This window comes from Astatotilapia calliptera, chromosome 18 (genome assembly GCF_964374335.1).
Source record: "Astatotilapia calliptera chromosome 18, fAstCal68.1, whole genome shotgun sequence".
Lineage (NCBI taxonomy): Eukaryota > Metazoa > Chordata > Actinopteri > Cichliformes > Cichlidae > Astatotilapia > Astatotilapia calliptera.
In genome coordinates, this window is record NC_137439.1 from 11928029 (window position 1) to 11943734 (window position 15706).

Genomic DNA, 15706 nt, shown 5'->3' on the forward strand with positions numbered 1-15706 from the left:
ATTGCATTCTCACCTATACCTTCGGTTGCATTAATCAATTAGCCTCGGAATAATTATGATTATGGTTTAAATGCGAGGCTGTCTGTTAAGAACCAAGGAAGTGGTGGGTTTAAACCAAACCCCGACCGCAGAAAGTGCAAGTCTTGTATCGGCTTCGATTCGGGACACACACCGACGTGGAAAACACACCTCTCTCCGGCATTTGTATTTCTGACGTGATATGTGTAAAAAACAAAAAAACAAAACAAAAAAATGTGATAGTTATCGACAGGAAGCAAGAATAAAGTCATTTCAGGCGTGTATCTGCGGTGTCGCGTTAAGGTCACTCGCTGGCTGCCTGAATTCCCCTCTTTGTGTTTATACATCCGGGTTTCCCTGTTTGCAGCCCATTCCCCATTTAGAAGCCATTTTGGACACAGATCAGTAACATGCATGTAAACCCCGACCGACCTCCCGACGCAGCGGTGCTACTATTCAAGTGAATAACCTTAAAAAACAACGAGCTTCCATCTCGGGTGTTTTATCGGCTTCCTATTCGGGTTTTGGATCCACTTCCGACGCGAAATGAAGCACCTATTAATGGAATAACAACCTGGCAGTCAATTAATCGCCCCTATCTTTTCTTGCAACATTGTTGCAGCGTCGCGGCTATTGACACGCGCTGTGGCCGTGGTGGTTTAGGCTGCTGGAGGGACCGGAGGCCTGTGGTCGTTTTGATCCTGGACTGATGTTTTGGGCCACCTGAGTTTTAATGTTCGCGACGGAAAGCGGGGGAAATCTCTGCCCTGTATTTAAAGCGGAACATGTCTTTTTCATGGCTGACTTGTTCACTTCTTCTGGGAACTTTATGCGCAGGTAAGCCGCCGTTGTTGGTCCCGAATTTGCAACAGTTTAGTCGAACAGTTCGCCGCGATTATTTTCATTTTTTTCGTGGGAGTGTGAGTAATTTGTTCGCGTTTGAAATTTCGACCCGCGAACGAGTCCGCGGTTGCGAGTTGTTTAAACTTTGTTGGCAGCTCGTTCAGCTGGGATTTTTATTTCCCCTCTACAACCATAATCTCCTTTTCTCCGTTTAGCCCCCTTAAAGACAAATATGTCACACTCGGGATTTTCCCTCATTTAAACGCTCGAATCACACGTAGTATTTTCACAGGAGAATATATCTTATTATTATTTTTTTTATTGTACATGTATCCAAATTTAAAACTGTTGCTCCTTCGCTGTGGCAGGAATAGAAGGCAGCAGCTGCATCAACATCCTGAAACCTTATAGGCTACCTCTCAGGTCTGCACTCTTGTTTGTGGTTACGGGCTCAACAAGAACCTTCTCCAAACACTCTTCCCTCTGTAAGGATTTGTATGAATCGTTGGCGTTTGATTTGGAGAGACGGCAGCTGTTGTCACAAGTCAGGTCTTTGTCGTGAATCGAGGTTATTGTCTCCCACTGCTGAAGTCTCCACAGGGTTTGACTTGGTACCACGTGAAATTGAGCAAGAGGGTTGTTTTTTTTCTTTTGTTTGTCGTTTTTTTTGCCAGCGTTTTTAAGCCCATATGGATAATTTTTAATGTCCCAAAACGCATGCAACCCCTCTTCCTAAGCTAGGTATCGCGTCTGTGACTGAACAGAGGGCTTTGAAACAATAATTTCCACTTTAGGTTTTTTTTTTCCCTCTAACTGTAATAAAAATTTAATTGAGGCACAGCTTTCTCTTGTGTGTCAGCAGCACTGTGGCTAATGTCTTTATGGTTAATAGATTAGGACTGGCAGTGTACAGTAAGCTGCTTCTGCGGAATTCATGTTGTTGTGGTGTAAAAGCTCAGTAAGTGACAGAGGGAGGGGGTTGGGGAACGATATTGTAGTAAAAGTCCTCGCGGATCATGTGACCGCAGATATCAGAAATGCCATCTCGGTTCAATGAAGCGTTGAGCATCGCTGCTGTGTTTTATCCTTTGCTACCTTGCTTACTTCCAACCTTTTTTTTATATATATATAATGACTGCGATCTCTGGCCACTGTGTGCATTGCCTGTTTCTTATAATGAAGTCAGTTGTGTGCTGCTGAACAGCAATATGTATGCATGCGTGCCTCTGAGTGTGTGTGTGTGTGTAATGGGTTAGTGGGGGTAATATTGGGGGATGGGCAGGCTCCTATAGGCAGGGATTTAAAGAGACAGGCACCTTTTTTTTTTTTTTTTAAACCCTCCCCCCCGCTGAACAAAGATTAGGCCTGGATGTCCAAGCTAAATTGTGACTAACATGTACTCCATGTTGTCTGCTTTTGTGTTTGCCACAAACCCAGTTAGGTAAACAATTATTAGGACACGGGACACATATTTTATAAAATTTGCCTCTTTGCAGCACCACAGTTTGTTTGAAACGAAGCAATCTGATACAGCTGGAGTTAGAATTTCAGCTTTAAATCAAGGGGTTTAAAAAGAGTGATTGCATTTACAATTTTTATTTGATTTATTTATTTATTTTTACATTTTCACAGCCTCAGAAGTAACTCAATAATTAACTGATAAGACTTTTGATATCCATAGTTATAGTATAGCTGTTCAGAGGAACTCTCAATTCACAAACCGAAGAGGTGTTAATGCAAATAAAGGAGCACATTATTTGGCTGACAATAAATAAATAAATACAACAGGGTGTAACTTGAAGAACTGTGGGTGGGAGTGAGAATTGGGTCGAGAAAGAAAGGATGCGCTAGGCAACAGGAAAAAGTCATGCAAGACTATGAGTGACAGTTAAAGTGTTTGACTTCTTTTGTTTTTGAAGATTTTTTTTTTTTCCCAACATCCAGACATTGAGCTGGGTGTAGGACTCAAGAACTGAAAGGTCATTGAGAATTCCATGACAAATTTCCCAGCTTTAAACAAAAGCCTGGAAAGTTTTGGAACAAAACTCTGGATAAAGCCAAACGTTTACTGGAATGATGGTAAGAGAAGAGGATGGAGAGGAAGGAGGCATCTGTCAAATATGGTTGAGATAGTGGGCGTATCATGCTGCCAGTGAAATCGAGTTGGTGTTTGTTCATAGATATACTATAGAAATACATTTTACACTGAAATTCAGTCAAGTGACTTTGTGCTGTGGAAGTCATTGTGTAGTGTTTCACAATGCAGAATAACAGTGAGCTGAAATGTGTTGCAGAAGCAAGCTCCTTAAGATTCATGTTGATTTCATTCACATGATCTCAGCCCAACTGGGTGTGCTTTTCAATAAAGATAAAAACTGAAGGCCAAAATACCCACAAACAAGCTACAACTGAAGGTGGCTGTAGTCAAGTCCAAATGAAGCATCTAAGGAAGGAAACCTGCTCAGTATTTGGTGTTGTCCATGGATTCCAGACTTCAATGAGTACAAAGAAGTTTTGTGCAAGTACTGGTAAAAACGAATCCATGCATGTTATAATTGTTTGTTCAGCTACTTGAAAATCAAGACCATGTGTTTAGAAACAAAAACAAAACTTAATTCATAAAAGGTTAGTTCAATATTTTATTAAACCCCCTGAAAATCTTAGAGTTCACACTTGAGTCACACCTAGATTGCTTCCTTTCAAATCCATGGTGGTGTGGTAAAGAGACATAATTACTGAAAGTAAGTCACCATCCAAATAATCATGGAACAAACTGACTGCACACGTCTAACATGAAATCCAAGAAGAGAAATGAGAATAATGCCTTTTCATTAAATCATTCACCACTGGAAGACTGACAGCTATTGTAAAAAAAAAAAAAAAAAATTACTGTAGTTTATTTTCTTTAGTGTTTCCTGTCAAAGCTCTCAAAGAATGTCTTATCGGTCTTTCCAGATGCGTCTGTAGTCTTTATCTATAGAAAAAGAATGCCGACGTATTCATGCTGCGATTCTTTACCACAGCAGGGCATATCATTGTTTTATAGCTAATTGAATTCTGTAATTTTCCCCTTCTTCTTTTTTAACTTTTCACTCTCTGAAAAGATCTTAGTTAATGTGATTATGCCAAACTTCTATTCAGCACAAGTTTCTTAGCCCACAGGAACTCCCTTTTTACTACAGAGAGCTCCCAAGCTTGGATACGTGCCAGAGTGACGATGGAGGCTCTGCTCGGCGATGTTTCGTCGTGGCACGGAGCGGAGCCTGCGCCATATGTCTGTGCTTCCGCCATTGAGTTTCGATTCATTACGATGTGAGCTGACTGAGACTTTTCTGTCATTCTCAGGGTACAGTCTTGGCGAAGCGGAGACCCGGGAGTGTGTGTACTACAACGATAACTGGCGTTCGGAGAGGACCAACCAGAGCGGCTTCGAGCGTTGCGAGGGGGAAAAGGACAAGCGTCTGCACTGTTATGCCTCCTGGCTCAACTCCTCAGGGACTATCAAACTGGTGAAGAAAGGCTGCTGGCTGGATGACTTCAACTGCTATGACAGGTCGGATAACCGTGCGAGGTCATTCGCTGCTGCGAATTTGCATTTATATTTCATGTACCTGGCTCGCAACCAGACTGACGACTGACTGACATTGAGGACAACAGAAAAGGTTCCCTCAGTACCTGCATATAGTTCAGTGCATCTTTTTGTGCCCCTCTCTCACTTTGCACTGTTAAAGACAAATTAAAAAAATGTTTTTGCCCGCCTTTAGTTTAATAAATGGAAGAGTAATCTCTTTTTTTCACCTCACCCTTTGGCCTCGTGATTTCGCAGAGCAGGCAACCATCTCATGCTCTTTGAATGTTTAAAGGATCTTTTTCATTTAGCCTTGTGATGTTTTAAAAGGTGAATAACAGAGAGAAACCATGGGAAAATATCAGTTGCATGCCATAAAAGCAACCACGTATAACAAGAAAAGGAGATTAACTGTGGTCCAGTTTCATATTGCTTAAGGTGCTGTCAGGCAATCAACCATACAGGTATACCGAGACAATTTTCTTGTGCATGAAGCATAAGATATATTCAGATATTTATATTAGCCACTTATCCAATTCAAGCTCACAGATATTCATCTTCAGACTGCTTGTTTTGTTTGATTAGTTGGCAAAACCTAAAACACATTCACTGTAGAATGATATAAATGTGAGAGCAGTGGCAAATATAGATATTAAGAAGCAGATGCCAGGTAATTTTTAGCAAATCATTTCCAAGTATGGGTGTTTGTGTCGGGGAAGGTTCTCTGCAGCCTACACATATTTGTGCAAAAGCCAGATAGCCTCTGTGAGCAGTGCAGCACACAGTTCAGCCTGATGATGGCAGATACATACTGTGACACGAGGCCACTCAGGATTTTGTACGTGAGGAGGAGAATTTAAAACTAGTCTTTATCAGAAGTCTGCATTGAATTGAGTGCCGCAATCAAACTTTCCAGTTATTAACATGCTATCCACAGCCTTTCCAACAAGCGGGGGTCCTCTTGTGGCATGGAAAGGGGAGCTGGAGAAACGAGAGCTGCGATAATTGATCCTACATGACACAACTGTGTGTGTGTGCTTTAAAATGTGTATTTTATGTGGCTTTTATTATCCTTTCGAATACTTTGGCATAATTTGCTAGATTAATGTGCAGATGTTGTGAGTTGCCAAATGGCAATTAAGTGACTATTTCACTGAGTGTTAGTGTGAAATTTGAGCATTACCAACATGTGACTAAAAGCTAGAGTGGCATATGTAGAAATTGTAGGTTTAGGTACAAGATGCTGAAATCTTCATTTACCCGTGAGCTGCTGAGGGTAATTACAATAGAACCTGGGAAAAAAAAATACATTTGCTGGTCAATTTAATCTGTGTGAAAAGCACCATTAAATGATTGTAGTAATTGAAGAGCAATGGAGCAGGTGGGGAATTTTGAGTACATGAACATTTAGTGTCAATGGTTAATGGGAGGAATATGCAGATGCATAAAGTGTGAGAAATCCTGTGATTCCTCGGAATTGGGAACATCTGCTGTCTTAAGAGGAGTGAAAAGATGAAAAATTGGCTGTAAAAATTATTTTTTTTCCCACCCTAAACACAAAAACTCTATAAATGTAGTCTTTCCTGCCTTATATTTGTTGATACCAGTACAAGCAACCACGCAAAGATGTGCATTAGGTAATCTGTGGCAATATCCGATCCAATTATTAGATTGCGTTGTCTTAGAGTTAATATACAGCAAATACATGAAAACCATAGACTGACACTACTAAACTTTAACAGCCAATAATAATATCAGAAAATGTTTTTGTCCGTTGGGTCTAGAACAGTAACGTTGATGCGCCATCTGTTGTTTTTAGGCAAGAGTGCGTCTCCATGGAGGAAAACCCTCAGGTCTTCTTCTGCTGCTGCGAGGGCAACTACTGCAATGAACGATTCACCCACCTTCCCGACTTGATTGGCAGTGGCAACCGAGGTGAGTGGCAAATGCATCGTATAGATAGTAAAGATCTCTTCTTTCCCACTGTGATTAGTAGGAGTGAATCTGCATTTCAATGAGACTACAAATCTCATTAATATTAATAAATGACGCCATATTTAAGAAGGGGCTATTGGATCTGACCGATTTTGATTATTGGGAATGTATATGTGTGATTCTTCTGGTTCTGGCTTTTTAATCGAGTGGGATAAAACAAAAATTAATCTCTATGTTAACTAATTTCTCATCTTAGAATTGATGTCAGGCAGTCTCTTACCCTGCCAATTTAAAATCAGCTCTCACAGCCTGTGAGGGACAAACGTGATGCTTAACATATCTTATGTGTCATACAGCTGACATGCCGTAATTATTCTGTACCTCCTTGACAGTGAAAATCCAGCCTCCACCCCGAGTACCTTCCCTGCTCAATGTGCTGGTGTACTCCCTGCTGCCTCTCTGTGTGCTGTCCCTGGCCCTCGTTCTGGCCTTGTGGATGTACCGCCACCGCAAACCTCCCTACGGCCATGTAGACCTGAGCGAGGTGAGACGGGCTATGCTCATCTTAGTGTGAGACTTGTAAGGCCATCAGTAACGTAGTCCTGACAAGGATGGAGTGCTTGTCACTTTTGTGTTTTGTAGCACTGAAATTGTTAATGTTTTGAGGTGGATTCAGCAGTAGAATAAGATGTTTTTATTTATTTTTATTTTTTCTGTTCAGGATCCAGGGCCAGCTCCTCCATCTCCCTTGGTGGGTCTGAAACCATTGCAGCTTCTAGAAATCAAAGCTAGGGGGCGCTTTGGTTGCGTTTGGAAGGCCCAGTTAATGAATGAATATGTTGCTGTTAAGATCTTCCCAGTTCAGGTATGTCATTAATTCTGGCTTAAAAATATACGTCATATGCTTCAGTGTATGAAGAGACGCCTTTTTTCTTGTTCTAGATTCCATGTGCGCCTTTTTGTTTTTGACCTCCAGAATGCTTCTTTGCATCTTCAAGCTCTAAAAATAACTCTGGTTTGTGTTTACAGGATAAGCAGTCATGGCAAAATGAGCGCGACATATTCTTGACTCCGGGGATGAGACATGAAAATATCTTGCGTTACATCGCTGCAGAGAAGCACGGAGCCAACATGGAGACGGAGCTGTGGCTTATCACAGAGTTTCATGAAAGGGTGAGAACATATTCTGTCTACATACAGAATGCACACAGACCGATACATCAACCCCAAAGCAAGTTTATGGTGAGGTATACGGCTTTTATGTCGACTAGTACCGCTGGAGGTTTTCCAATATTGAGCGAGCCTCTCTGTTTACCTCAAAACAAGAAAAGAGAATCGCAGCATTTATTAAAAAGAAGATTTCACCACATATGTCTGATCTGCTGTTCCAGTAAATCCAAAAGCAACAGATCAGGCAGTGCTGCTTAAACTTAAGGCGGTTTGTTTTTTCTAAGCGTGTAGCTTAAAACGTTTGTATTTGATATCAGATATTGCAAGATGTTGTGCATTTGCAGTGATGCTGATATATGAGGACACAATAATTCTAAACACAAGTGGGACTGATTGTTGCAGCACCTTTTTATTCTTGGTATTGATACAAACGTGGTTAGTTGGAGGCATCAGTGCATGTGTCATTGTTTTTTTTTTTTTATGGTAAACGTTTAAATTGCTATTTTTGATGTTTTGAAGTATGAAATTGGGTTTCTGTTATATTCTCCCAGACTACAGTATTTGCTGTCAAATGGAAATGAAAGCAATTCCTGCTCCTTGGTGGATTCAGCAACAGCTTTTCGGTTATGCCTACGCCTGAATTCATGCGCAGTTGCTAATCCTTGTTTCATAATCCTTTTGTGTGTTTGTGTGTGAGCAGGGATCCTTGACAGATCACCTGAAGGGCAACACTGTGACCTGGACAGAGTTGTGTCACATAGCAGAGACCATGTCCCGCGGTTTGGCTTACCTTCACGAGGACATTCCCAGTTACAAGGGAGAGGGGCCTAAACCTACAATTGCACACAGGTAGGAAAATCAGCCTGGATTTCCTCAACTCTCGTTAGTTCACTAAAGATTAAACTGTTGCTTTTGATTTGAACAGAAATCTTAATTTACTGCTGCCCTCTCCTGGTTGTACCTCATTTAATATCTTTACTATGACAGTCTTTGTCTGACTTCTGTGACTAAACCTCCCTCTAATTAAGACATTGTAATGTGAAATTAATTCCCCAGGGACTTCAAGAGCAAGAATGTGTTACTACGAGATGACTTAGCTGCAGTCATTGGTGACTTTGGGCTTGCTGTAAGATTCGAGCCAGGAAAACCTCCTGGGGATACTCATGGACAGGTATGTAATAACTTCACTACTGTTTTTTTTTTTTTTTTTTGGGGGGGGGGGTGTCTGCATTGGCTCTGTGATGCAATTGTTTGCAGGAGTTTCCTTCTGCTTATTCTTAAGTGGATAAAACCCCCAAATTCATTATCCGTCTAGGTGGGTACGAGGCGTTACATGGCCCCAGAGGTGCTGGAGGGAGCCATCAACTTTCAGCGAGACTCCTTCCTGAGGATAGACATGTACGCTATGGGCTTGGTGCTGTGGGAGCTGGTGTCCCGTTGCTCCGACACAGATGGTGAGTCAACGTGGTGAAGGAATGTGGCTTCACATTCATAGGTGAAAAGGTCACATTGCTTGACCCCGGGCCAGTAAAGATTCGTTTTTGTTTTGTCTGCAAAGCAAATGAAGGGCAAAGCTGCAATGTGGATAAAGTTACTCTTTAAATAGTTTTGAATTTTCAGAAGTCAAAGTACTGCAGTATTTTCTTCTTCTGCGTAACACTTTCCACTCTGTTGCTTTGCTGTCCCTTTGTAGGAACAGTTGGCGAGTACATGCTGCCATTTGAGGATGAAATAGGCCAGCATCCCTCCCTGGAGGATCTGCAGGATGTGGTGGTGCACAAGAAGATGCGTCCAGTCATCAAGGACTCCTGGCTCAAGCATCCTGTGAGTAACAGCATAATAGCTACTGCAGTTTCAGCAGCAATACCAGGAAGTGGTGCATCCTTTTAGTGAAGAGCTCAATGATTTGAGGTTAAAGTTCTTTGAATTTGTTGTGGCTTTGTAACTTTAAAATGAATGGCTTAAATTTGGGGTCATTAATAGAGTTAGAGATTTCTCTGATTTGGGTTTTATATTAAAATTATGAACAGAAGATGGACAAGTTTAGTAAAAATAAGCAAATGCAACTGCCAAAAAGAAAATCCTTATATATTTTGTCTTTTGTGCGTACAGGGGCTGAGCCACATGTGTGAGACCATCGAGGAATGCTGGGACCACGACGCAGAGGCTCGACTGTCTGCAGGTTGTGTCGAGGAGCGCATCGGCCAGATCTCCAGGACAATAGGCAGCACTACCTCAGACAGCCCCATCTCTTTAGTCACGTCTCTCATCAACGAGGACCTACCTCCCAAAGAGTCCAGCACCTGAACGGGTGACACCATCTTTCACCTGAGCTCCTGACTTTTTATTTTTCAAACCCAAACTCAGCAGATTTTCGTGAATATTTAAAAAAACATATATATAAAAAAACAAAAGAAAAACAACAACAAAAAAATACATCTAGCAACTTAAATGCAGCTGCTATTTTATCCCAATACTGGTATTTTTTTTCCTGTTTTTTAAAGTGTGTGTGCGTGTGTGTGTTTCAAGTCGGATCCTACTAACACATCCATCTGCTGTAGTTGAAGTAGTAATAAGCTATGCGATGGGCACATCTGATAACACCCATGTGTCAAATCTTAAATGTTGTCATTACCTCATGTGTTTCTTTTGTGTTAGTCTATATTGTTTTTTTCTTTTTTTTTCTTTTTTTTTAAATTACCTCATGGGTTGTCATCGTCGTATTTCGCGTCGTGGTCCTGATCGTCTGCGGCCAAATGAAATGAACCTTTTTGCTCCAAACCTCAGACGACGTGCTGCACACCTCGGAGGAACCGTTTTGAGACTGTTAGACAACATAAATACATCTTCCTCAGGGGTTGAAGCTTCTCGATTTTGAAACTCTGAGTGCGCTCCCTTATTTTAAACCTGTGATTTCCTCAAAATGAAAAACGGAAAAAAAAAGTTTCAAAAAACAAAAACCGGAGCACAGCTGTTTTATTGTAAGGGAGGGAGCTAAATGGGAGCTGTATTGGACATTTTGGACTTGGATTTGGGGCAAGTGTCTTGTCCTCGGGGAACTACCTCTCAGGTATTCAGTAGGCTTCTTTGGAACATTTTCTCTAAGTTAAGAGCCGAGCTATCGAGCTAGCTATCATGGACATATTCCTGGATTTTTATTTTAGTTTTTTTATTTGTTTGAATTCAGAGTTACTCCTTTGCCAGTGCCAGGGGCATTGCTGGATGCTGTCTGAAGTTGCAATGTTACACATTCTTAATTTGAACTGTGTGAGTGAGTGTGTGAGTGAATCTGAAATTGAAATGATGTGAGATGGATAGAAAGTTTTTAAAGTGAGAGTCATGGGCCATACTTGAGTAAGCAACATGTCTGTTTTTTAATTTCCATGAGTGCGTGTTCAATAGACTCAGTCGGACACCAGTTCCCAGATACCTCAGTCACTGTATGTCATGCAAGGAGAGCTCAAATGGTTGCCTTTTGTCTCAAATGCAATGCCATAGTTGTACCATAACATGAATACCATACATTGAATGTCCGTTATGCTGCTGTGACTATTCCAGGATACTCAAGGATTTGTAGATGTACATGCATTCTTTGTTAATATAACGCTAACATGTGATTACTATCCACGATATAATGTGAGGCTAATATTCTGTTTTTGTGCGTTTTTTATTTTGACTGGGTAAGCCGTCAGGTGCTTACTCCTACAGACTGACCTCAGATATTCTGAAAAGTACCTCAGGCTTTTTCTACATGTATATCAAATTGTGTTATGTATTTTATTGTGTTTTTGGTAGTTGAGATATTTTATTGCTGGTTGGGCCTCTTGTCTGTTGAGATTGAGATTTGATTTGATTTTTTTTTTTTTTTTAGGAGTCTGACCAGTTTTCATGGTGTTAATTCTCTACAAATCTAAAAGAAGATGGGCAGATTTATGTAAATATGGGTGTACACACAGATGGCGAACACTGCTCAGTGATTTTTGGGGTGGTTTTTTTTTTTTCTGCGCTCTCTCTTTTTTTTTTTTTTTTTTAATAACACAAAATCAGGGCATTAATGTTCTCATTTTGCAGAAATGGAAGAGATTTCTCAGTTCCACCTCTATATATTTAAATAATTTTTATAACTAGCCCTGCATAATAATTGTTTTTCTTTTGGTAGAGAGTGGCGGTTACTGATTTCAGTGAATTTCAGTGAATAATGGTATCGGTCCCTCTGGATCAGAAGCTGTGTGGGTTGCACTTTGCATTATAGAGCTCAGTGTGTATATTATCAAGAACAAACAGAAAAAAACATACAGATTCCTTTTGTGATTTGGCTTCCTGTTTTGAACAGTATTGCCTCAATATTAACCTGCTGGTGTGATGTTCAGACTTGTTTAGTGCTAGTTTAGCCACATTGGACAACACACAGGCTCATCTGTTGTACGTTGATTAGTGCTGTGGAAAGATGGTGATTTTTAACAGTGATCTGTAATGCTTGCCGATGTGCAGTTTTGGTAAAGGACACTAGAAAAAAAATATCAGTCGAAATGGAACAATTACTTAACATTTTTAAAGTGTTTGGAGATCATCGTGTTTGTACCTACATTGATCGACTGATGATGCAGCACCATTGGGAGTCATGTGAGCGGTGGCATGTGCATGGTCCGAGGGTCCAGCAATATTTATTATACAGCAATAGTCTAAGTCTATCATAGTTTAAGACATTTAAACTCAGCTGTGACTTAGCAGGTTTCTTCTGCAGATCAATAAACTACATCTCATCACACCTGGACCATGTCCTGACGGCGTGGATGCGCTAAAGTCTCCTGATAAGTTGGGGGGGGAAATGCTGACGGTTGCATTTTTAATGTGAACTGAGCATGGCCCAGGTGCTTTCACGAATTGTGCCAGAAATAAAACAGCAGTCGCGTAGGGGATATCTGCTGCGGTCTGTTGTTACCTCCAAATGCTGTCTTACACCCAGCTCTTCTGAACAGAAAAACCAGTTACCTCATGCAGTACCTCATTAGTAACACTAACATGGAGTCAGCCTCATCTTCAACAAAAAGAAAAGAAAAAATGTATCAATTATTGCGTGTGTATATATCTATATATACATATATATATTTGACAAATGTAAAGGTTTTCTTCCTTTTCATGTGTGAATCCCGTGAAAGAAATCTTTTTTTGTTTTTTAAAGTTCACAGTCAACATTGTTCATTTCTTGTCGTGTGGATGGATGTTTGACTGAATTGTGTGACTTTCCCTGTTTATGTGAACTGTGTGTGTGGGGTGTATGTTGGTTGATGATTTCACTAAAACAGTACGAATGGTAATTTTATCTGTGAAACAAAATGCTTAGAAATATAAACTAGATGAGAATAGTCATCCTTTTGTATATGAAAATAAAGACAAATCTTGATTAACCATTACTGGGTAAATGGAGTTCTTTGCATGTCTCTCACTGCTTTCAATACTGTCTGTCACTTGAGACAACAAAAAGATTAAAATCAAATAAAAGTGCTGTGAATATTTAATGGTAGAAGGGGAAAAAAATACGTGCACTATGCCTAAAGACTGTAAGACCGTTCAGGGTTTTTTGTGGCTGCATAAATCCACTAGATGGCAGCAATGGTGCTACTAGTTTGAACTGGTTCATTTGCAACATTTCAAGCTCAAGAGTACAGTCTGGCTTGAGTTCACAGTGAATGCTGGTATCGCTTTCCGTTAAATCATTGGCGTACGTTTTAGTTATTTTTGCGGCAATTGTGGAAGAAATTAATAAATGGACGCTCACATGATTTGTAACTCTTGCAATATTTTATAATACAACAGTAAATACAAAGCGTTAAACGTCACCAAATGTTGCCATGTATCTGATTCTAGGAAAAGCCAGAAAGTCACTACCGCATTCAGTCATCCGTATAATCTGGCTTCAGCTCATTCCTATAATGAGATCATATGCCTGATAGCTATTACATATTTTAGGCAAAGTAGAATGGCAAAGATTGGCTATTGTGTCCTCAAATGTACCCTGTATCCGATAAAGATACATTACAATACCTCACATAATTAAGCCACCTCCGTTTGCGCTTCTGTATTTGGTATCAAAATAAAACGTCCGCTAGCACGTGAAGGCATCACAGAGCTATCCTTCGGAGGAATCTAGCCAATCAAAACGCGTCATGATTGTCATGTGACGAGCCGACTGGTAAATTACGATTGACTGGAGAGTTGCCGATAGTCAGCTACTTCTCGATGTACAGTTAGGCAAAGCTGACAACTTTTTGCCTTTGTTGGAGTTTGTTCGTGTCTCACGGAAATACTTTGCTGCCTTCTCCGTCTTCAATAAGCAACGTTTTATTTGGATATTGTTCCCATTATGTCAGCAAAGAGCCAAACAGGTGAGATTAGATAGCGTATTTTGGCTGTGCCAGGAATGCAGTTTATGACCCGAGGTCGACTGTTTTTACCGGGGAAGTAGCATCACTTTTTACTGTAAACTGTATGCAAAGAACCAGCACCATTTTAGTAGTTGCTAGAGTTCAAACGTCTCTTGCAAGCTTACATTGTGTTAACCTTCTTTTAACTGGATTGTTTTTTTGGGGATATTTTTTTGTGTGTGAAAATGTGTGTTACTAAAGGATAACGCTGTTGTTGTTTTTTTTTAGAACTTAACGTTACCTTAACTAGCTAAGAGCTAAACGTTGCTTTACAAAACTTTACAAAAAACGTAATTAAGTAAAAGTGTTAGCTAAAAGTGGAAAAGCAAAAGTAATTTAAAGAAATGAAAGAGTGTGAGAAAAACCCCCATTACTTTTATGAACGTTATACGTGCTGAAACTCAATAGTTTTTTTTTTAAATATATATTTCCCCTCATATAATAATCATAATAATAATGATATAGGTTGAGTTCCGTGGTCACTGTATAGTTTTTTGTAATATAGTAAATTGAAATAATAACAATAATAGCCCGATCTACAGATAGACATCAAGTCCACGCGTCATTCTCTGTCTTTCAGCTGTCCACGGACCAGGGCAGCGTGCTGAGTTCAGGGGTTAGCTGGCCTACTGTACCCCCAGTAAAGGGTCGCAGCTGCACTGAATGCTGGGATGCTACGGAAGGGCAGCGGCAGCAGCAGTAGTGGTGGTGGAGGCGGTGGAACAAAGCACACCCAGAGACTGCCACAGAACCTTTCCGAGACATCTACAGAGCCTCTATCAGCTGGATCCAGTAAGACCTTGAATATGGGGCGCAGTTCAAAGAACCCAAACCCTCTGAGCAACATGGGCCTTACCTCCCGCCTGATAGGGGCACCCGGAGTGGATGTCGAGTATGTAATGCAGCTGGTGAATGATGTGCGGTTGTTTGCTGATGTGCTACACAACCTCAAAGAAGCTTTCCAGTATAAAGGTAAGTTCAGGTAGAGCTGGAATGTGGGGGATTGTGTGGGGGCTTTGGAGGTCAGGGAACCATAAAATGACAGATGATGAAAGAAAATGCACCCTGGGCGGTAGTGCATGCGCCATTAACATCAGATTCAAGGACATTCTTGAGGTTATTTTATGATAACGTACTATTGTTAGCACCGTACCTGCTTTGCTGACAGGTACTAATCCATCAGTTATGATTTCTTTGATATCCTAAGTCACATTCAAGTGATAGTTGAGAGAGCATGAAAAGAAAAATAAGAGCAGGAAAGTTAGTTTTTCCAGTTACCTAAGTATCTGAAATCAAGCAGCAGTGCTGACCGATGGTCTAGAAATAAAATCCTTGCTCTTTGAACTGAGAAACTAAAACCCAATAGTTAAAAGTTCTCTGCCAGCAAATTCCACTAAACACCAATTTATGTGGCATCATGTTTTCTTTGTTTGGCCAGTTGTAGCAAATTCCACACACCTAAACCTTTTTATAGCAGACTGTAGTGAATATCTTGTTTTGGAATCACTATTACTATATCACACCTTCACTAACCACAACATTTAGTGGCACACGAAACTGTAAAACACTCTGAACAAAGTGCCCAGGAAGACTGTGCATTTCATTTGTGATATTACCTCCCAAAGTTTGCCACCATAACAGCCAAAACCACCTGTGGCATGTTAGTGTGATAACAGCCTCACGTCAGCTACACCATGACTACATACTTTATACAGAAGAATACAGGACGAGCAGAGATTAGAGCAGA

At 40.5% G+C, this 15706-nt stretch overlaps 2 protein-coding genes across 2 annotated transcripts in view; both read left to right on the forward strand.

Annotated features, from left to right (window-relative positions):
• Positions 1-377: 377 nt before the first annotated feature.
• Positions 378-10494, forward strand: LOC113010725 (activin receptor type-2B-like). The gene is made up of 11 exons (XM_026149930.2): positions 378-855; positions 4207-4414; positions 6249-6364; positions 6757-6908; positions 7086-7229; positions 7394-7537; positions 8235-8383; positions 8591-8705; positions 8850-8988; positions 9228-9358; positions 9647-10494. The coding sequence occupies exons 1-11, from the start codon at positions 804-806 to the stop codon at positions 9839-9841; spliced, it is 1545 nt and encodes a 514-aa protein (XP_026005715.1). The 5' UTR covers positions 378-803; the 3' UTR covers positions 9842-10494.
• A 3244-nt stretch (positions 10495-13738) lies between these two features.
• The window catches only part of LOC113010691 (rho GTPase-activating protein 29-like), a 30093-nt gene continuing 28125 nt past the window's right edge, over positions 13739-15706 (forward strand). Inside the window, exons 1-2 of the mRNA XM_026149880.2 lie at positions 13739-13920; positions 14540-14931. Of these exons, the coding sequence (XP_026005665.1) occupies positions 14631-14931 (301 nt within the window). The 5' untranslated portion in view covers positions 13739-13920; positions 14540-14630. The remainder of the gene's footprint in view (positions 13921-14539; positions 14932-15706) is intronic.

What these genes read in the sequence shown, in the direction of transcription:
- LOC113010725 (XM_026149930.2), top strand. Translation starts at nt 804, where the DNA reads ATGTCTTTTTCATGGCTGACTTGTTCACTTCTTCTGGGAACTTTATGC. An exon ending in GCCATGTAGACCTGAGCGAG is followed by an intron (nt 6,909 to 7,085) that starts GTGAGACGGGCT and finishes TTTTCTGTTCAG; the next exon opens with GATCCAGGGCCAGCTCCTCC. An exon ending in ACTCCTGGCTCAAGCATCCT is followed by an intron (nt 9,359 to 9,646) that starts GTGAGTAACAGC and finishes TTGTGCGTACAG; the next exon opens with GGGCTGAGCCACATGTGTGA.